The 23,413-nt window shown below is 41.7% G+C and overlaps 1 protein-coding gene across 1 annotated transcript; it reads right to left on the bottom strand.

Annotated features, from left to right (window-relative positions):
* Positions 1-9,951: 9,951 nt before the first annotated feature.
* Positions 9,952-23,413, bottom strand: LOC119056603 (protein SCO1 homolog, mitochondrial). The gene is made up of 6 exons (XM_037155074.2): positions 23,087-23,413; positions 22,069-22,159; positions 19,601-19,798; positions 18,725-18,817; positions 14,718-14,833; positions 9,952-10,320 (listed from the first exon to the last, which is right to left on the bottom strand). Exons 1-6 carry the CDS (start codon positions 23,369-23,371, stop codon positions 10,186-10,188), a joined length of 918 nt encoding a protein of 305 aa, XP_037010969.2. The 5' UTR covers positions 23,372-23,413; the 3' UTR covers positions 9,952-10,185.

The following is a 23,413-nucleotide window of genomic DNA, read 5'->3' as shown; positions in this document are numbered from 1 at the left end:
AGGCAAGTCCTTTCTCCTTTCTCTTTTTTCTACTACCTTTTTTTCCCATTTATCTTTCCAGATTAATTTAAAAACACCATTGCAATTGAAAAATATTTTAACAGGAATTTTATTTTCAGCCAACTCCTTACTTAGGGTATGACCCAGACACCGGGTAAGAATACATACCTATTAACTATTTGGGGAGAAAAGAAAAATTACACAAGTCCTCCACTCACATTCTAGAGAGGACCATGGTGGGTGGGATGATATGGTGCAGTAGATGTTATTTATAAACAGGTTCCTTTCTCTCTTTATAAAAGCATTTAAAAGTACTCCAAAATTTAAATTTTACTGGTAAGTTAAAGAATAATTTAATTTTTCTTTTACTCACTTATCAGTGTGGGCCAAGAAATTTCCATGGGATTTTTCACATGCTCAAGTCTTGTATATTATGTAGGAACCTGCTTTTTCTTTCTTTTTTATAATTAAAAAACTTTCAGTTACACTTGGTCTACAATATCGTATTGGTTTCAGGTGTACAACATAGTGATTATACAGTTATATAATTTACAGAGTGATCGCCCCAATACATCTAGTGCCGATCTGACACCATGCACTGTTATTACGGTATTATTGACTGTGCTTCCTATGCTGCATTTGACATCCAGCTGATATTTATAACTGGCAGTTTGCACATATCAGTCCCTTCCTCCCTCATTACCCATCCCCAACAACTCTCCTCCTATCTGGCAACTATCAAAATGTTATCTGTTTGTTTCTGTTTTATTTTTTAGATTCCACATAGAAGTGAAATTATATGGTATTTGTCTTTCTCTGACTTATTGTATTTAGCATAATAACCTCTAGGTTCACCACATTGTTGCAAATGGCAAGATTTCATTCTTTTTTACGGCTGTATATATGTACCACATCTTCTTTACACAGTTATCTATTGATAACTTAGGTTGTTTTATATCTTGGCTATGTATTGATAACTTAGGACACTTAGGTTGTTTTATATCTTGGCTACTGTAAATAATGCTGCAACAAACATACGGGTGCATATGTCTTTTGGAATTAGTGTTTTTTATTTCTTTAGGAATAAACATTAAACTTCGTCCTTTTTAAGTACACGGTTTGATGAGTTTTGACAAATATGTGCAGTCTACTACAGTCAAGACATCGATCATTTCCATCACCCCCCAAAACTCCCTCGTGTCTCTGGCAATCATGTATCATTGCAATATATTGAAACCATGTTGAACATTTAAGTAGAAGAAAATTAACATATTTGCATCATCAAGTCTTCTTATAAAAAATAAACTGTTTTAATTAATATCTTATTTTTTCCCAAAATTTTATAATCTTCTTATGAATCCTAAATCATTATTATATTTTTATCTTTATTATATCAATATATTGTGTTTTTATTATATTTCCTATATGACTCTTATGATATACAGTAAACATATATTTTTGTAGCTGTATAACAGGCAACTAATTAAATACATAAAACACTCAAAAGCATAATGGTAGGTGCAGGGCTGGCAAACTGGCTAGGGCAGAATGAAGTAACAACTGTCTCGTTCTTTGTTTCTACTGTGGGTGGTCATTGCATCTCGGCTGTCCAGTGACTGAGTCCATCTCCATGTCCCTAGTACGGAGCCCAACATGGGTGTCCAAGGGTACTGGATTAATCGGTGATCAGCGAATGACTGCCCCACAGCTGGGACCCTGTCCCAGACAGGGCTTTCTGCCTGGCTGGGATTGGTGCCTTCCGCACTCACAGCAGCAGGAGCCTGGGAGTTAGGGGAGGAGCAACCCACTGGAAGGCCCAGCCTGCTTTAGACATGAAATGCCTGTCATTGTTAAGAATGGAGGTTGATCTCACAGGGCTCCACCGCCCACCTTCTGTAACTCAGGGAGCCTGACCAAAAGCTCCTAGACTGTGCTGAGCAGCCCACAGGCAGATTCAGCTCCTCCCAGTTTCACTGAATCACATCTGCCCTTCTCGGCTTCACTGAACTCAAGACGACTGGTGCTCACACAGTCCTCAGTCCGGTTTCAATTCAGCAGTGTTTCAAAATAACCAGATGGAAACACTTCATTTAGAGCCGATAAGGCCTCCCAGGCAAACCAAACAGCCCATCTCCTTGCTGTTTGCTGGAATTCTGTCAACTCACTGGAGAAACCCTTGGCTTCCTGTGTTGAACAGAAGATCTGACAGGGAGTGATGTATGCTTTTGATTAGAATTTTTTTAAATGGGGCAATTAAATGGGATTTAATTTTTTTAATGGAATTTATTTTTAAAATAAATTCCATTTATCAAAAAATGGAATTTTTTTCCTTGGGAAACTGAAATTATATGTTTCGTGGAAGCAAAATTAATTAAAGAACTTCCTGGTCAGGGGAAGAGGAATTATTTTATTATTATCACTCTTGCCCCGTCCCTTGGGGGAAAATTGGCAGGCTCTGTGGTACGGGGCTGGAGTCAACCTGCTGTAGGTAGAGCAGTGGTTCTCAAACCTCAGTGTGTGTAAGAGCTGCCGGGGTCTTGTTAAAGGTTCTGATGCGAGAGTGGAGCCTGAGACCCTGCATTTCAGTAAGACCCCAGGGGACGTGATGCTGCTGGTGCAGAAGCAGGACACTCTAGTCTAAGCTTTGCGACAAGCTTGCAGGCCAGTCTTCACTTGGACCCTCCCTCTCCCACCAGTGAGACATACCACTTGGTCTCTGCATGTCTGATACTGTGATGGCAGAACCACCTCAAGTTCCTCGTCAAAACCCTGGTGCCCAGCAGGGGCAGAGCCCAAGGCTCTCCATGTGACCTCTGGAGACTGGGAGGCTCTCACACGTGTCTAGGAAGTTCAGCTTGGCCCCTTACCTTTGCGTCATCTTGAATGGAAAGTGGATAATGGGCTGCCAACTGCAGACCTCCCCAAAAAGGGCACTGTCCTGGCTTACTCCCTAAAAAGGAACTCAACCAGGCACAAGAATCGTCCATCAGAGCAGCCACACGGCTTGACCGACAATGGCCAGCTGCCGCTTCCTGTAGAAGCCAAGGAGGAACATGCCTGCTCTCTCCTTCATTGTGCCCTCGTCCCCAACTCCCATGTCCTGGGCCAGAAAGCCTCTGAGCAAACCTCTCTCTCAAAGCTGTGCCAGGCTTAGCCCCTGTCCTCTGATTTGGGTGTCACCAGAGCCACTTAGCTCCTGTCCCCTCAAGTGGGGATGAGAAGAAGGATATTATACACGGGGCATAAGTGCAGCTAGCCTGCTGACTGCCCTCCTCAGACCCTGGACTACCAACTACCATCACTCCTCTGACCTTGCTCAAGCTTTGGGACTCTCACCCCTGGGCAGTCACTTACCTGGGGACCTGGCAGTATCACCAGTCCAAGCCACAGCAAGCTGCTGAGGGAGGGCCCAGCCTCCACCACAGCACACACTATTTTCTTTCAAGCCCACCTTCCACAGGAATTCTTTATCCTTCCACAGTTTTTGTTATTCTTGTTACAGATTTTATACAGTAAAATGTATAAATCTTGTTTATAGCTCAATCCATTTTTAGATATGTGAGTTACAACCCAGATCAAACTAAAAGAACATTTCCATGGCTCCAAAGGCTTTTCAATCAATAGCCACCCAATTACTGCCAAAGGTTTATAATATTTGGACTATGATGAAAGATTAATTTTCTGTGTTCTCCTGGCATCTAATTTTCTCCTCACTGTTATCCACTTACAAATTAAAAACACAAAACAAAATAACAAGACAAGTTGGTTGGTCTTCCTATGTGTGGGTGACTTTCCGTCCTCCACTGATGGAAGTAACACTACCAAGACATGATCTGCATGTTGAGGGAAGGTGGCCAATCTCTCAGAGGAGAAAGGCCCAGAGCCCCTTCCTCAATGGCTTTTATTGGGTTGTAATACACAGGAATACAGGCCGTAAGGATCAAACAGTAGATAACATATCAAAGAAATCTGAGGGCTTAGTTTGAGTCAGTGTCTGTCAGGTAAGGGGGTTGTAGAAACTTTGGGAGACATACTCATTTCTTGCTCAGACCTTTAACATTTGAATGAAAGCACTCTTAGTCTAGAGCAGGCTGCACAGGACTTTTAGAAATTCTTTCTTATTCCTGATCACCCCGGTCCTGCTCTAGCCAGCAAAGGGCTGCACCACCTTCCCCATGACAGGTTTTTAGGCTTAAGTGGATTAGAGCCAGGAAGTGCTTCTCCCAGAGGACGTGGGGACTTGGGCTATGTCAGAATAGCTGGGGGCAAGGGTCCATCACTCCCTCTTTGTTGCAGCCTCCTGAGTCCTTCCATTAAGACTTCCCAAATGATCGTGTCTGGCTTAGGTTGCCCCTCCTCTGAGGAGTCTTACCTGTCTCTGACTATCTGACCATACACTGGGGACAGGGGAGTAAGCAGAGGCAGCGTTTGCTACCAGAGACAAGCTTTGTCTCCTTGTGGCTCGCATTCCAGAGGTTGCTCACTCATCCTTAGCCATGGGGGGCAGTTACAAGTCCTGAAAGCAGGCAGAGCGGTTCCCAACATTCCTGGTCTAGTCCAAACTGACTACCACCATCCCTGTGAGTGGGGAGGGAGGGGAAGCATGTGGGGCTGTCTCCCCTGAACCCCCACGGTCTCCCTGAACAAGATGCAAATGTGGACACAAAGTCTCCCCTGTGCCATGGACAGAACACCCCCCCCCCCACAATGAACAGTGTCGTGGAGCCTTGAAAGCAAAGGACCCAAATATAAACTTGGTTTTTCACTGATGGGTATTTGACAATAAGCAAAAAAATGAAGAAAGTTGATATAATGATGGAATTGTAGTTATGATTTTAAAAGATAGAGTTGGTATCTTTTAGAAACACATCAAATGCAGGCTTGGGGTGGGGTGGGGTGGGTGGAGGTAGAACAAGCTCAGCCATATGATGATGATTGTTAATGACTGGCGATGGGCATATCAAGTTCACTAAACTATTTCTACCCCAAAAATATTTTTAAATTTCTACAACAAAAAAAGAGAATGCAAGTTTCTTTCAATTAAATGTCCAGATACACTCTCCTGTGGACACAGTGTGAGCGACTTTTAAGACCCCCTAGGATGGGTAGCATCAGCACCGTCAGACACCTGTGTGGACCAAGACGACGATCGCTGTGACACCAGGGGCAGGTGACCAGGCTAGGTGCCTGCTCTCAGCCCTCCCAGGGCTCCCAACACTCACAGCAGAGCCTGCTGGGAACGGACTGTGGCCCCGCCGTGGTGCCGGAAGCTTTCCCCCTTATACTGCCATGGCTTACCCCGTTTTCCAATGGCCACCTCCTGAAGGAGTCCATCCTTGACCAATAATCACTCTAAAACCCATCTTCCCATAACTGCCCCAACTCTTACCTTCTTTTTTTTTCACAGCACTTCTTACAATATGACCTCATTTAATACGAGTACTTGTTTATAGTCTGCCTCCCTAAAGCTCAGCTGCACAAGGGCGGGGCCTTGGTTTGGTTCTCTCGTGTATCCCCAGCTCACAGGACAGGGCGGGCCATTAGCAGGCATGCAATGCATACTTGCTGAATGAACACACAAGCAGGCTAGTGGGCCACACTCCTCTCCAGGCCCGTTGTCCTGGCCTGAGAGAAGGAAAAACTCACCCCCATCTGTTCTTGAACCCACCAAAGACAAGCTAAGCACCCACCTTTTGAGCCAGTGAGCGTAGGGCAAGGTGGACACAGAATGAAACCCACCAGGCCCAGAGCAGCAGCACCCAGGCCCTGGAAAATTGGAGCAGCAAGAGAGCAACAGGTCTCTATCAAAGTCGGAGGGGCACTCCCTCATCAAAGTCAGGAGTCCTGGAGAGAGCGATAGAGCAGCGGCCCTCCCCACCACCTGCCGTCCTGAGCGTTCCATCCCATTCCTCCTTAACAAGATTAAATTGCTCGAAAATCAACTGCCTTCATGAAGCCTCTGTGCCCACCAAGCTGTCTGCTCATAGTTTATAATCCTGCCCTGATGTTCTTGCTTCAAAGCCAAAAGCCTAAGTTTCTGGTTTGAACCTCACTTTTTTTGTGTGTCTTTTAAGAAACTTGTTTCTAAATTTAATGCCAGGTCAATGAGAGCAGGTTTGAATAGCTCACTGAGGCAAGATGACCAAACAATTCCAGGCTTAGATATGTGTACGGGAGGTGGGAACACAGAAGATGTGGGAGACTATCAGAAATCGGCACACTTCAAGGCAGGCTGAAGAGGAACAGTGATGGAGGGACAGCAGGCAGGGTTTGGATATAAGCAAACCCACTCACTGACCTTTGTTAAGCAAGCTCCAAATCACCAGAAGTAACGGCGACCATCCTTTACTGAGCACATACTGGTGTTCCTTCACATGGCTTCAAAGCCTGAGCATGACACTGACCCCTGACGACAGTACTAATAGTGTTCTAGGTTACAGGTAAACTAAGTGAGGCGTCGAGAAGTTAGCTTAGGCAGCAGGCTGCTTTCAGTGCGATGGTCCAGAGCACAGGCTGCATGAGCACGGCGTTCACCGACCCACCCCTGCAGGGGAGCACCTGTGTCCTGCCAATTCCAAGGACTCTGGCAGTGTGCTCCCCAGCCCCACACGGCCATTCTCAGAGAGATTTTATCCAACATGTCAGCATTATTCAATGGATGTGTGTCCATGGTGGGGGAGGGGCCACTGAACTTTGCCTTGCAGATACATTTTTTTCTCTAATCAGCCACCTAACCTTGGCAAGGGAAAAGGGGGTTATTTTGGGGATGCCTTCAATATTTACCAGATTCAAGAATATATATACAAAAATATAATGAAAATAAGTCACATAAAAACTGAGCAAGATCTGTTTTAGCCATGGAAACAAAACTTTTAACTCAACATGTATACTCTGAGCCAGAAACAGCCCAAGCAGATGCACACCCACCACTGAACAGCAGTTCCTGAGGAAGGTAGGGAGTGAGGAGCAGAGACTGGAGCTTGATTCCTCATGTCTAATGTGTTTAAAGGAATACTTTGTGAATTTCTGGAGTAATAAAAGATTTTTAAATGTTGAAAATTAAAAGGAAATGCATCTAAAAATTGTCTCCTGGTAGTGAAACAACGCAGATTTTAAAATTTCCTCCTTCAAATTTTCTCTGAGAATGTTACAAGTATGGGAGAAGAATGAATATACTTTAAAATACATTTTTAAATGAACAGAAAATAATTATCCCCTAAATTCTAAAGGTGTTAAGGAACACATGGGTGAAGAGGTTGTTAACTGCATGTCATTAATAAGTAGGAATAATCTATTCGTCATTACACAGTAATGCCCTTCAAAACTATGAGTAAAAAATGTGAACTTGATAGACAAAATAGGCTTGTGTAACTGCTCTTTTAAATTTAACTCACACACAATGTAAATAGTACTATATGCAAAAAAAGAAAAAGAAAATTTATTTGGGGGATTATGGGTGATTTGAAATATTTTAAAATTAATATTTAAAACAAGAAAAGGTTTTATAGTATCTTATACAGATGCCTTGACAATTTCAAATCACTTCACTGGGTTCACATGAGCCTCCGAACTCACATTGTGCATCTTACTGGTATTCAGTGCATCTCGGCTCTTATGCCTGATACCAGCTGCCTCACGGACAGCTGGGCGCATTAAGTACTTGCATGCCAACTGAAGATAGGATTCTTGTAATTCTCAAATAAGCAAACAGCATTTATTAATTCCATTGAAGGGTCCAGTAAAAGAAAACCCAAACCCAGCCAGGGAAAGATGTGCACGTGAGACTTTGTTGAAAGGCAGCCCAACACTCACAGTTGAAAAGATGCCCCACCAGCACACAATACCCCCACTTGGGATGCACATGGTAATCTAAGTGTCCCACAGCAGTGGCATGAGCAGGGACTTGACTAGAAATTGGCACCCAAATTCTAATCTCGGTTCAGAAGGGCCACCGCTTAATCCCTGGGACTGTCTTCTCATGCATACAGCGATTTGGACGTCACCTCAGAGGCCCCTTCCCTGCTTCTGACATCCTGATCCTAAGCCTTTAAACTTGACACTGGGATGAGGAACAAATCAAAGGTTTCTTCAAAAGCGGCTGTTCCCTTTCTGGACCATTACACAAGCTCTACAGCAGCTGAGAATGAAGACAATCTTATCGAAAGCCAGCTTGCTACAGAAGTGATCCATACAAATGGTGGCTTAAAACAGACCATCTTCCAAAATGTCTGGCATTGTAGATACTTAGTATCTTCTTTGCTACTGTGTGACTAGTCTTTTAGTTAAGTTCCTCCTCTTCCTGACAAGGTGCTCAGGAGAGGCATTCAAGCTTATATAAACTACCATCAATCTTGTAGCTGTTTATTAAGGGTATTTATTAAGGAATATAGTGGTCACCCCCAAGAAAGGACAGCCACTGAAGTAGTTTGCTAGGGCTGCTGTAACAAAGAACCACAGACCCAGTGGCTTAAACAAGACATTTATTTTCTTACTCTGGAAGTCTGAAGTCCTAGATCAAGATGTAAGCAGGCTGGTTGCCTCACATGGTCTTCTGTGTCCCCTAATCTCTTCTTGTAAGGATACCAGTCACAGTGGCTTAGGGCCCACTCAACAGCCTCATAGTAACTTAATCACCTCTTTAAAGACCGTCACCAAACACAGTCATGTCCTGAGGCACTGGGGTTTAGGACTTCCACATATGAATTTTCAGAGACACAATGCAGTCTGTAACTACTATAGAGTTCATTTTTTCACATATTTTGACATGTCTTTATAGTAGGTTTAACTAGATATTAAGAAGACATTTAAAACCCAAAGGTTTTATATGTGTGCACAGAGAATCTGTGATCTGACCTGCTGTGGTAGGACCCACTGACAAACTTTCAGAGAACTCTGCTCTCACAGCAGCTTTAGGTGGAAAAAGTCAAATTCAGAAAAAGAGTCAAGTCGTCCCTCGACAATCACTTCCTGGCTGTGTGCACAACACTTTTACTTACACAAAACGATGGATCGTCTTCACTCACCCAGATCAAAACATTGTTTCCTCACACAAGTTTCTCAAGGTATAGTCCCAGGCCACCAGCATCAAGACTCCCTGGATGTTCTGTTAGGAACACAGGTCTCTGTATCCTACCCGATCCTGACACTCCAGCTCAGGGCCTGGGAACCTACCTCCCCAGCCACTCCCACCTGTGGGTGTCCACCCTGAGAGCTGTGTGCTGCCATCCACCCACTCTTCACCCCCGAGAAAAGTCATGCTTGTCCAAGTTGCAAACTGAATACACATTTATTTTTCACACAATGCAATCCAGTATGGACAGAAAAGTACTCTGCCTCACACTCATGATCAGTATCTCTTTGTTCCCATTTGGTATGTCATTGAAAATCTAGCATATCATTTGCCCAAAAATCCCATAAAAGATCCCTAGAGAAAATAACCTAATGGTTTTCCCCAAACAATAGATTGCTGCTTCATTAGTCAAATCAGCACCTGCTGATAGGAGACTGCAATGCAAGCCTGACAGTAACATTCTTTGACACGGAAGTTCAGACTCATGCTCTCAAGCATAAACCTTAACTGTGAATGGTTTCACATGAGCCTCCGAACTCACATTGTGCATCTTAATGGTATTCAGTGCATCTCGGCTCTTATGCCTGAGATACCAGCTGCCTCATGGACAGCTGGGCGCATCAAGTACTTGCGTGCCCAGGATAGGATTAGAATCCTATCTTCAGAGAGCCTAACGTATCAGCCACTGATCCTCGAAGGGGAAGCAACGGTACTGTGGAAATCAGAGTCCTGGAAATTCAGCCCCACAACTTGTATGAGCAAGGGTCCAAGACGCGGGAGAAGCAGTGATGCTGATCCGAGGGCCCTGCTCACATGCAGAAATGCACGGGCTGTGCCTCTTTGGAGTGTCCTTTCCCAAGGTCTACTCCATGGGCTTGACTTGGTCCTCTGGTGTTACAGTGGCTTTGGGAGACTTTTGGTTGTAATCTTCACAGTTCCAAGAATCAATTCTGGCTGATCCCAAGGGCAGCGTGCCCTATCCAAAATACAGTTCTCATTGTAGAAGGCCATTCTGTAGGTTGCATATATAAGCATACATATATGTTGTCTCCTGTGGGAGATAAAGCTTCCTTCCTGTTTAGCAGAAGAACACCACACTGGCAATGCTGCTTTGGCTAGCTCTTTTTCCTGTGCTCCCTCATATGCATCGCAATTGAACCTGCTATTTCTCCATTCTTCTTGTTCTGGCCAAAATAATCGAGAAATTCACCATCTGGTCCAATCAAGTACATTATGATGGTATGATCCACCTGCAAAGAAAGGGGGGGGAGGGAATGGGATGATAAAAAGATTACCAAAATAAACTGCTTAGTTTACTGAATAAATGCTACAAGATCAGAGAACTTCACATTAATGCTTAAATAATCTTTGTGGCATTTATTAATTATGGAATGGGCCTAAAGCTATTATAGCAAATTTACAGTGACAAATGATCTGAAATCTTTTGTGTTCTAAAAACCTACACTGACCACTGATTGAAACAGCAGCCAGATTTTGGCCTTCTTTGTGTTCAATCCTTAACACACTCATCCACCCAATCTCTGAGAAAAGAAGCCACTTCTAGGAAACAGCTGCTGCCAGCCTACGTGCAGCAGTCAATGCTGCTGAACAACAATGCTTGGTGGGGAGGGGCTGACATTTGTAAGTCAAATATTTCACTGACCCCTTAACATGTTACAGAGACACATCACACGGAGTCAAATACATTGGGAAGAAACCGCTTTCTTCAATATGTTCTTGGGTGTGGGTCTTTGTTTTGAGAAGCAATGGCTATCTGTCATTCACTACCACCTAAAGTCTGCTTTGATGAGAAGAAACCAGAAAACCACCTACTACACATATAATTTATAAATCCTAACACAGTACTTGGTCCTGATATTAGTAATATCAAGGGAAACATGAAAATAAGTGTTTTTCTCTGAACAATCCTATCCAAAGCAATTACCAGGAAACTCCTGAGGAGCCCCAAATGCTACACCTCCAAGGAATCATCTGAAATCCACTATCCATTTTTGAGGCAAAGTTAAAACATTCCTAGCTCTACATTAAGTTTAGATTCGTCATCAGTCTTTTCCAGTTATATGCTTCCACAAAATCCAATTTTAAATGTGCAGAGGATTTGGAATTTAGACTCCTTGGAATTCACTGCAGGCTTGATTGCTACTTGGCAAGACTGAAAGACAGAAATGTGACTGTGCATGCCAAACTGGAGACATCCCCCAAATAGACCCTAACACACATCAGATGACTGTGAGGTAATTATTTATTTATATACACACATTCGTAAAGACATAGCAAATGGAAAGAGCCACTTGCCCGCTCCCATAAGGAAAGAATGCACACTGGAGCTCAAAGAGCCGGTGAGCTCATGTCCTGGAATCACTCCTGCCGGAGCAGGACGGGGGTCTGTGTTTCTCCACATGTCGGCAATTCGGTCTCCAGTTCATGTTCAAACTTTACCCTGTAGCTTACATCTCTCTTTCTTCTTTTTCTCCACTCTCTCTCTCCTTTGAAAGCAATTTCAGTGTACTGGGCTAATTTTATCAGTGTTCTTAATATAAATTACTTTATAACACATAATAAAAATACTGTTCTGTTTATGTCTAACTTGTCAATGGTCAGGACTCACTGTCCACTGGGGTGTGGGCAGAGCAAACTGTCTTCTGTTTCTAGTATCTAGAACTCTTTCAAGTTCCCATGGTTCCTTGCAGAGAAAAGCTAGCACTTACCGACCAGCTCTTTCATGTGTCATCTTAACCCATTGTACATTTCTACAAATGATAAAACAGGCTCAAGAAGGTAGTCAAATAATTGGTCAATGCCAGACCTACACTTAAAATCTAGATCTACCCAATTTCAAAATCTACAATCTTATGATATCACCACAACTTTCAATTTTTGAAAAGGTAATATATGCTTATAAAAAAGGACAAAAGAATACACCGGGAACTTATACAATGAAAGTCCTCCTCCCCTGCCAGATGCCCAGCTGCCAGGCCCTTCTGCATTCTCCTGGAGGAATTCTCTGCACTTACCAGTGTGAGCTTACAGCTGCTGATTTCTGTTACTACCTGTCACCTATTTCTTTTTGCACACAAGTAACAATACACTGTACTTGTTTTCTCATGTAATGATATGCTGGGCATTGTACTACATCAGCACATACAGAGTAACCTTTTAAAAAACGGTTGTTTTGGTTTTCAGTCTTTTTAATAAACAACGTTGTAGGTTATACCTATAGGATAAATTCCCAAAAGTAGGATCTCTAACCTAAAAGTATTCCACTTTAAATGCTGGCAGACTCAGACCAGCTGCCCTTGAGTGGGCAGCGTCCCTAAGGGCTGTGCGTGCGCCTGCCTTGTTCCAGCTGTGCAGCTCCTCTTTCCCCAAATTTGATTTGACGACATATTTCAAATTTCTGATCTTTGCTAATCTAAAAGTAAAAATGGCATCACATTATCATATTTCTTTTATTACGAGTGAAACTGAACATCATTTTTTTAGGTTTGAAAACCATTTGTAGTATTTGTCAAAAATAATTTCTAATTAATGCTTACAAAATAACATAATCTTCTGTATATATTCATATATATACACACACACACACACGTAAAAAATGCAATGACATGCCCATTTAACTTTCAGCAGAATCCTAAATGCTTGGTGTGCCCAGCTGACATTCACTATCAGTCTGAGGATTCCACTAGTGTTTAAAAGGCAGAAGCTTGCTTACCTTTAGTTGCTGTTGTTTCAGATTAATAAAACCTCATTCCACTACCTCTCAACCTTCAAGGTATTCCCTCACTCCTTCCAAGTCCTTAAATCTCAACACACGTTTCCCACACCATTTTGTAGATGAAAATCTGTAACCTCAAGGGACAAAAATCCCTTACTAATGATACTAATGATAAACCAAGAGGCTGGAGGGTGTCTCCCCCTATTGGTTGACTCAGCAAATGTAGAACAATGAACTCCATGTTATTTCCTATCAATTGTCAAATTCTTAAGGTGACCATACATTGATGTTTCTCTCCCTCTCTCCTTCCCTTTCCCTCTAAAAGATAAATAAATAAAATCTTTAAAAAAAAAAAATTCTTAAGGTGGACAACCACCATTTCTCTAAAAGGAGTCTGGGGTAGTTTCTAGAGGGTCCAAGAAGTCTCCATAAGACTTAAATACATACATCTCAATATTTAAGGTTAAAAAATTAATATCCACATTCTGGATTATGTACACAGTACAAATCAAAATCAAACCAGTGTCCAAAATCAAACCAGTTAATACAACTCTCTTTTACAGAAGCATAAAGCAGTTTGGAAAGTTTTTCCCATGGCCTACTCCCTAGACCCTCTGCTCTGCTCTCATTTTTCTCATGCTGCTGGTGCAGCAAGAGGAACCCACGGTAGGGTTTCCTCTTTCCTTAAACTTAGGTCTTAAAAAAGATGCTTATTTTTGTCTTCTGCCCCCATGAATCCAAGTTTCCCTAAATCTATGAGGCACCAGAACTGGAAAACAAGATTAGGGTGCAGGCTTAAATCAAAAGGACCAGAATCCTAATGCAGGCCTTGGCTGCAAGGGCACACAGTGTGCTCCAGGCTCAAAGGTGGCAGAGGAACCACAGGGCGCTGTGCAGACAAAGCACCCCAGTGAGAGGTTTCTTCAACACGCTGTTCTTGGAAAATAGCCATGGTGTAGCTAGCAGACCTATGACTCAGGGTCCTTATCATCTTTCTTTCTATAAAACTAGCTTTGCAGGTGAAAAAGCTATTCTGATTCATCACTTTGTCCAGCCACTGTAATACAGAAACCAGAGCACAATAACTGAAGAAAAGAACGGAAATGATACTAAAACACAGTGTCGACTCTTAATGTGATGCGAAAGAATGACTGCACTAAGAAGACAATGGCACAGGGCTGTGCTTATGCCCTTCGTTGGTGCTTCACTGCAAAACCTCTAACCACAGCAGGAACAAAGGAGCCCGGGCATCAGCCGAGGGCCCAGGGGCAGTGCTGATGCCTGAGCTGCAGAGGGGCCACTTAATGGAATCTCTGTTCTTCATCATAAAAAACACATGTTAAATGCCTAATTATGCAAAGCATATAGTTGATATGAAAATATAACTTACAGAGAGTCTACCTATCTATGGCTTTCATCTTTTCTCTTGCTGTTCAGAATTCTTATTCATTCATCCCCAAAATATAGTTATTTACGGTGTAACACTGCTTCTCAAAAGGAGCATGGTTTTTTGACCTCTTCATAGGGGACAAAGAGACAACCAATACAATACTTATTAAAACTAAAGTAAGCTTTGCTCCAAAATGATGGCTTTTTATTTCCAACATGGTATCAAGGTACTATATCCCACGGATTTTAAGGCACCACTGATTTTATATTGCCCTATACTTTTATGTGTCACTAGAAAAAAGAACAGGCAGTTAAATTATGGGAACAGTGAATATATATTAAACAAGCATCCTTAAAAAAATTATACTTCTACTCTACTTTCAAACACCTGTAATTCCTAAGGAATTTGTAATAATCTCAGGTTCTCCTTCATCACTGAAGCCAGTCAGTCATCACTCAAAGATGTATGAACATCTGAGGTCTGAGAGCAGCCTGTGGGCCGAAACCTGGGCATTTACTTACTATGTAGTCCTCATCTTCGTCCTTGGGGCCCGGGCTGTAATATACTCGGTAAGCTCTGGCCACTTGATCAATCTGTTCTTTTGTGCCAGTCAAGCCAACCAGTTTGGGAGAAAATTCTAAATAAAAAATGAGAATGACAGTGAGAAATGAGAAGCACACAAAACAACCATGCCTATATCAAAAAGCAGCATCAGCCCTGGCTGATGTAGCTCTTTGGATTGAGCATGGGCCTGTGAAGCAAAGGGTCACCGCTTCAATTCCCTGTCAGGGCACGTGCCTGGGTTGCAGGCCAGGTCCCCAGTGGGAGGCACACGAGAAGCAACCGGACACTGATGTTTCTCTCCCACTCTTTCTCCTTTCCTTCCTCTCTCTCTAAAAATAAATAATTTTTTTAAAAGCAACATCAGTTCTACAGTGGCACTACTGCTTTCTTCCTGTGAGTCCCTGAACATTTCCTCATGATTCAAAAGAAAGTAAATTCCTGTACAACAAATGAAAGTTCCCCTTTGTTATATGTAAGTCACATTGGAGTTCAACTGGAAATTAGTAACCAAAAATATCTGAAAAATCCCCGAGTACGTGGAGATAAACACACTTCTAAGTTACATATAGGTCAAAGGAGAAATCTCAAGAGAAAGTAAAATATATTTTGAAAAATGAAAACAGAAATACAACCCACCCAGATCTGTGGGATGAAGCAAAAGCAGTACTTAACAGGGAAATTTATAGCATTGAATGCTTATAGCAGGAAAGAAAATAGATCTAAAATCAGTAAGTTTCTACCTTAGGAAACTAGAAAATGAAAGAGCAAATTAAACCCAAAGTAAGCAGAAAAAAAAATTAAGAGCAGAAATCAATGGAACTAAAAATAGCATATTAATAAGATCAATGAAACCAAAAATTGGTTCTTAGTAATCTATCGGTCTAATCTGTTGGGGACTGCCCTGCCTGGTTTCAGGAGCTGAACCCCCCTCCCCAATGGCTAAGGCTGAGTGAGCCATAAGCCACTAAGGACATAAAGCTTACCCCCCTGGCAGGAGCACCACTTCTGCTGCTTTTTCCATAACTTGCCTCCAATGTTCAATCAGTTAGCCAATGACGGGAAAGATTCCCCAAGAGGGGAATCACCTAAGATAGGTATGATCATGTGGAGGCCTCAGGGAAGGACTTGGGAAGCTATGGAGAAAGGAGGTAATGGACCCTCGTCCCCTGGCTTTGACGAAGCCTAAGTCCTCAGTCTGTCCGTGAGAAGTCTCTGAGAATTTTTTGGCTATCTGCCTCCTCTGCCTGACTTAAGCCTGAAAACAATGACAGACAGTGGTGCAGCCCGGTCCCCAGGGTGATCTGTCATGAGAAAGAATTCCTAACAATCCTGTGAAGCCTACTTTGCTTAGAATGCTTTTAATTAAATGATAAAGGCCCAAGCAGAAAGTGAGTTTATGTTCCCAAAGTTCTGTAGCCTTTAAGCTGACAGACCCTGACTTAGGAGAAGCCCTAATGGTTCTTCGTATACTATCTACTGTTTACTGCCTGACAATGACTAATAAGTTGTACCCGAACTCCTGTGCAAAAAACCCAATAAAAGGCAAGGGTCAGCGCACTCTCTCTCTCCTTGAGCGAGAGAGTCACTCCAAGCCACTCTCCCCTTGAGAGGGTGGCCAAGCCATTCAGAGGCTCTCCCTCCTTGAGGGAGTAGCCATGCTGTCCCTTTTCCTCCACAGGACTTGGTAGCCTGTGTGAATTTGTCTCCTGTCTCATCCATGACGCCGTGGGCACTTTTGGTCAGTGCACTTGTCACTAATCCTTTCATGATTATCTAGTAAAGAGGGAATGTATTATAATTACTTAAATTACTTTTTAAATTAATTTAGCTTTTTTCAAATACTTAGATGTAGTTCTAAGATATGCTGAAGTTTAAAGATATAATCATGAATTAAGCACTATAGTTTTTACTATGTAAGGAAAGTTTGCTGCATAACTAATTCATACCAAGCCAAAAAATCTGTATCTCATTTTCTAGCAAACAATCTCATAGCATTTGTGGTTAAGTTTTTGGAATTTATATAAGTTAGCTGGTGAAACTCACAACACCTGGACACACCAGCCTACTCACATGACAGTCTGACGTTTAACAGCAGTACCATCCACTAAAGGTAGAGGAAGCCTCTATCACTCCTTATTCCAAACTGAAAAACTGTTCAGATACTAAAAAAGCAAGAGAGTTTGTCTTTCTCTTCCACTCTATAAGTAAATGAAGAGAAATTAGCCCTAAATTAGCCCTGACTGGTGTGGGTCAGTGAGTTGGGCATCCTCCCACAAACCAAAAGGTTGCTGGTTCTATTCCAGGTCTGGGCACATGCCTGGGTTGCAGGCCAGGTCCCCAATTGGGGGCGCTTGAGAGGTAACCACACATTAATGTTTCTATCCCTCTCTTTCTCCCTCCCTCCCCCTCTAAAAATAAATACATAACATCTTTATTTTAAAAAAGATACTTAACATTAGGGAAATGCATATTAAAACCACAATGAGGTACCTACCACTAAATATCTACTGAAGTGGCTAAACTTAAAAAGACTACCGACCATATCCAGTGTGGCAAGGATGTGTAGGAACTGGAACTTTTGTGTACTGATAGTAGGAATACAAAAAATGCTGTGGAGAAAATGTCAGTTTCTTAAAAAGTTAAACATAGACTTATCACATGATCCAGCCACTCCACTCCTAGATATTTCACTCAAGAGAAATAAAAGCATGTGTTCATACAAAGACTTGCATCTGAATGCTCTTAGCAGCTTTATTTGTAATAGTCAAAAACTGAATACTACTCAAAAATAAAAATAAATGAACTATTCCACAACATGGAAAAATCTCAAAATAATTATACTGAAAGAAGCCATTAAAAAAGTACATATTCTATAATTCTGTTACATAAACTTCTAGAAAATGCAAATTAATTGTATTGACAAAGAGCAGACCAGTGGAGGTGATGGGTGAAGTGGAGGGGCAGGAGGGAAGGGTTAGCAAGGCACCAAGAAACTGCTGGAGGTGATGGGGGTTCACTTTTTTATTGTGGTGATTGCTTCCCAATGCATACATATGTCAAAATGTAACAAATTGTACACTTTAAATAAGTACACTTTGTTAATTACATTTCAATAATTTTTTTAAAATAGTAAAACATATAGCCAGCCTTTTAAAGGTACATTTTAAAAATAATTGCAAAGCTTTGGAGAATATGTGCATTAGAATGCGTCATATAATAAAAATAAATATAAAACTATTCACTAGTCCTTCTGTCCAATATTTTAAATCGATTTCACCATAATTAAAATTTAAATTCTTGATTTTTAAGCACCCAGCTGAAAAAAAAACTTGAATCCAGAGAAATTAAGCAACTCACTGAAGCTCGTGAGACCTAAGTTTTCATCTTTAACTCTACCATAATTTACAGTCTTTAAAAGTACCTCCTAATAGGTTTTAACCTACATGGTGAGATGTTTGAATTGAAATTCTTCCATTAACAGGAATGTGTTTCTGTCATAACGAATGTTTGGGTTTATACAATAAAACATGTGCTGAGCTCAAAATGTATGTACACAGAATTCATTTTTAATCTCCCAATGCACACACTCCCAGAATGCATGCACACTCATTTTACAAGGAGAGAATGAGGCATGGAGCCAGAATTGGAAATGATGTGTCCTTGCTCTCAGTTCAAGGTTCTATTAAATTAACTTTGTTGACCTATGAACTTTGTTGGCCAAGTTTCGTTCTTCCACTGTAACAAAATAAAAAGAGCCCTCCCTGCACCAGGAATTAAGAAACCTGTTTTTTATTTATTTACTTATCAGCCACAATCATACTCTGAGCTTCATCATTTTATCTGTTGTGAAACTTGTAACAACATTTGCCCCCGCCATTTCACAGAGCATTAGATGGTTTGCATGAGTTGACCTTTCACAAACTGTAGAGGTAAACAAATATAAGGTATTATTAATGAAACAAACCTTTCACATAATTTGCAATGGCTTCCTTTGTGTCCCTCTCTGGATCAATAGTGATGAAAAGTGGAGTTAAATTTGGCAGAGTTGGAATGTTATCTGAAAGAAAGTTCTTGTCAGTCACTATTCACACTCTAAGGGAAAAGACAAAGAAAACCAACAAATACAGTATAGTAACTGGTACAGCAAGGCACTAAGGAAACACAAGGGCATAGCTAACACTGGCGTTACATGACAACAGGGAAGGGGACGGGATGGCCCTCAGGAAGAACAGGTCCATGTGTTACCTGTGGTGGAGTCAGGTAAATAACCCAGCAAACACCCGCACCAGTGTATAGTACATGCCAATACTTGGATCACACCATATGGGTGTCTCGTTTCCTAACCCGATACAGTATTTGTAGGTCGTCTCCCCAACCATACCTCAAGGGCAGGGTAAACTATTTATAAGAACTGAATATCCTGGAACAATTCATTTTAAGAAGGATGTGCCCTATCTTCTTATTGGCCCTAATAAGTGCCCCTGACTACACTTCGGATACCATCCCACAGATTTCACTGTCTAACCCAGTTACCTGGGAGAGGGCAATGGTGGTGTCAGTGATGAAAGGCCACAAGAAAGGGAAGGGACACAAAGCAGAGGTAAGGGAGACCCAGACTATACTGACATTTTTAAGCAACCTAATATTACATGTAGTATCAGAACAAGTTTCTTTTGGTGGAGAACTTATAGGTCATGGGAACCTATGCAATAAACAAACCTCATGCTGAGATCTTATGTTCTCACAAACCAAATAATTACGACCCTCCACCTAACAGTAACTCAAGAATGTGGAAAGCATAACATGAAGTTATCATATACATAAGTGATGGCTTTCTTACCTATTTCATCCACGACTTGAATCATTTTTTCTAGTTCTTCTGGACAAATATCAGGGCAGTGAGTGAAACCAAAGTAAATCAGCACCCACTGACCCAGGTAGTCCTTATCAGTCTTTGGCTCTCCAGTGTGAGTTGTGAGGGAAAATGGTCCCCCAAGCAGAGGCTTTCCAATGCTTCGCTGCCGTTCCTTCTCTAGCTCTTAAACAGACACAAATACACATGCCAAAATAAAAGGAAAGTCAATCTAACCACAGGTACTCAAATGCCTGATATATGATTATACTATGCTAATGACTGTGTAAAATGTAGAAGAAATAGTCTGTTTTCAAGAAGCTTAAAAATTCTTTTAAGGAAAATAAGCATAAAACAATCAAATCAAATCAAATGCTGTATTATATAGTAAACATCGTAAAAAAAGAAAGTGGTAAAAATATTTCTTCTTAAACAATGCATTATTCTTCTGGAACAATGCAGTCCTAAGCCAACGGGTGTGCCATGATGGGGGTGGACCCGGGGCAGAGCCATGGAGGATGCCTGAGCCCAGGTGGCAAGATGGGGGGCTGGCACTGACATCTGAGCCTGAGTGTGCTGAGGGCAGCTGCATGGGGAGGGGACAGTGGCTATGGGATCTTAGTTACATTAGAGATAAGGGAGTTACAAATTGACAGGGAGGTAGACCAATGGAAAGAAAGAAAACTAGAATGAACCATGTAGTACTGGGAAAAAAACTGGTGGTATGGTGTGAACTTATGGGTGTGTGTGTATGTGTGTGTGTGTGTGTGTGTGTATCCTTCATAGCTTTGTCTGTTCTGAGGGTCTGGGAGCAGACATACTCCAATAACAATGAACTAATACCCTAACTTCTAAATATCATCCTCCATTAAAAATGAAATGGGGCTTTTTAGAAAAATGGCTGACACCAGGTTTTAAAAGTCAAGTAAAGACTGAAAACCTGTTACAGGCTGAAGAAGACTAAGACTAACTAGGTATGTACGAGGTGTGATTCTGAATTGGAAAACTTTTGCTATAAAGGCATCAAGCTGTAAAACTCCGAATGAGGTCTGAACACTGAACAGTAGTAACATATCAATGTTACTTTCTTTATTTTGATGGCTGTATTGCGATTACGTTGGAGAAATATACAATAAACCAGAGGTGTCAAACTCATTTTCACCAGGGGCCACCTCAGGCACGTGGTTGCCTACAAAGGGCCGAATGTAATTTCAACTCCTTAACAGTTAAGGAGTAGTTACATTTATACAGTCCTAAAATTATTTCAGCCCTTTGAAGGCGACCAAAAGCTGAAGTTGCCCTAGGTAAAAATGAGTTTGACACCCCTGCAATAAACTATTTAGAAATGATGAGGCATCATGTCAGCAAATATTGTCAAATGATTTAAGAACACTAAGTTAATACTAATATTGTATGATAACACATTTTTAATAAAGCATATTAATTGTAGGTGAAATTCCAAACTAAAGTCAAAAGAAGCTTGCATTTTCTATAAGTGTGTCTATCACCGCTTTCCTAGTTGTTCAGTTTTGTTTCATTGTGAAACTAAAGGAACTTAACTGATTATTAAAATATGAAAGTCCTATCAAAATACTTTTAGTTATTGGACCAATAAAAAAGGACCAATACGGATGTTATATTGCTAAGGTACTAAAGCCTATGAATTCTCATTCCCAGATTTAAACATTATCCTTTGTATAAAGGCATCAGAAGAGAATCTAAAGTAAAGAAATCAAAACAGATTTAAGTGATAAAGATTTACTAAAAACTTCTAAACCACATCTTAAAAGTCCTAGAATATTCACTAAAATATAAACTTCCTGTAAACAGTTTCTGAATACTGCCAAGCGTCTATCCAAAGCACTTTCAGCATTCTTGCACCCAGTTCCTCTCTCCCCATCTTCCACAGTCAGCGTTGGCCTTTTCCCCTCTGCTGATACTCAGTGGTCCACAGTGAAGGTTGGGCCTTCTTTTGGCCCTCAGACCCCCTGAACTTCTGCCTGACCTGACAGAACCTCATCTAGTAAAATATATTACTTCTGTATCTATTTCCCTATCTCAATGGCTGGACTGCATCTTGGTCATCTTTGTACCTTTTGGACTTCATACTACCCACTCTTGTATCTGCCCACAAATAAGTCATTTCATACTATTAGACAGCGCTATCCTGGACTAGATCATGGAACAGATAAAAGGCAACAGGAAAAACAGGTGAAATCTGAATAAAGTGTGTGGTTGTAGTAAGTACTGCTATACCAATTTTAATTTCTTAGCTTTCACGGTTACATACATGTTAACATTAGGGGAAGCTAGGTGGAGACTCTCTACACCATATTTACAACTCTTCTGCAAGTCTAAAATTATTTCAAGACAAAAAGTCTAAAAATGACAAAAAGATGCTGGTCCATCACTAGGAAGGATTTTATTCAGAGCTGACCAAATGATTATCTACTTACTCTCCATCTTCTCTTTCTTGAAGTACTTCATCCCTGCCAGTAAAGCTCCTCCAATAGCAAATGTGACTGCTAAAGACTTCCAGGAAACGGGCTACTGGGTCAGAAATTTCAAAAATAAAAGTAATATGATGCAGACATTTACTCATACTAAATTTATTGTTGTTTCAAACACATATACACAGAGGCCTTGATTTTGTTAAGTGTGCAGAATGTTTCATGTTATTCAGCGTTAGAAAATACTGGAAGGGTCTGTGGATGCAGTTGCACCTGGGCTCTAACATAATTACAAAGGCACATTTCCAAGGGAAAGTTCGCTAAGTCAATTTCTTTTCAAGTGAAAAAAAGCAACTCAAAGCTCAAGTACCCTGACTGTTACTACGTGTGACTCTGATCCCAATTGCTGCTTTAAAAACCAGTTAGTTACCTACATGGGTTGGTATTGTAAATATAAATAAACCAAATAAAATTTGGGAAGTTAGGCTCATTCTGGCTTCCAAAGCAACAAAGGAAACGTAGATGAGATCTAAAAGTGGAGCTTCTTGCAAATTGCATAAAGTTTTTTCTTTGTAGTCTTTTCAATCCCAAGGTAAGATGTCGGACACCTAGGCCTAACTCATTAACCCTTTCCCAGCTCCAAAAATCATTTATCTTACTTATCAACTAAAAGGTAGTGGTTTTTCGGTTCTTTTCGGGTCAGGATTAGAAGCTGAGAGAAACCCAAAAAAGGGCATACCCGGCATGAAATTACGACCCATATTTTGCATAATTTCAACGTATACACAGAATTCCTGAAGAAAACTCAAGTGTTGGAAATTATAAAACTACTCCCAATCCTCAATAATGGTAAATGTCAGGTTGAGACCTCTAAGAAAACCTGACACTTTGATCCACGCCGAATCGCGCACAACTTTAGGTCTGACCAAGTGATTTCTGAAGTTACGACCAAGTGGGATGGGAAGGCCACAGGGATGTCTGACAGCCGCGACGAGGAAAGGAAGTGGTACAGGTGTGCACTCACCCCAGGCTTCGAGGGGCGCGTGGGGTCTCTGCGGCCCTTCCCTTCGGGTCCAGACGTCCCCGGCGGTGGCGGCACGTCCGTGCTCAGCAGCCGGCATCCCGGGATGCTGCCTGAGAGCCCCAAGGCCCGCCACCCGTTCTCTCGCCGCGCGCACACCCGCCTCACTAAGACCCCCCCGGTCCCATCTGCTGGGACCCAAATCCCGAAACTGCGAGGCAAAAGAAGCCAAAGTTGACCACCGGGAATCCGCAAGATCCGGCCGGACACTAGCAAGAGGCCCGCCATTAGCTTAGGAGACCGCACCCCCTTTGACCTGTCCCTAGACTT

The sequence above is a fragment of the Artibeus jamaicensis genome, unplaced genomic scaffold (assembly GCF_021234435.1).
Source record: "Artibeus jamaicensis isolate MK-2021 breed Jamaican fruit bat unplaced genomic scaffold, CSHL_Jam_final contig_781, whole genome shotgun sequence".
NCBI lineage: Eukaryota > Metazoa > Chordata > Mammalia > Chiroptera > Phyllostomidae > Artibeus > Artibeus jamaicensis.
Note: the sequence above shows the minus strand (reverse complement) of the source record. Positions and strands in the feature narration are given on the sequence as shown.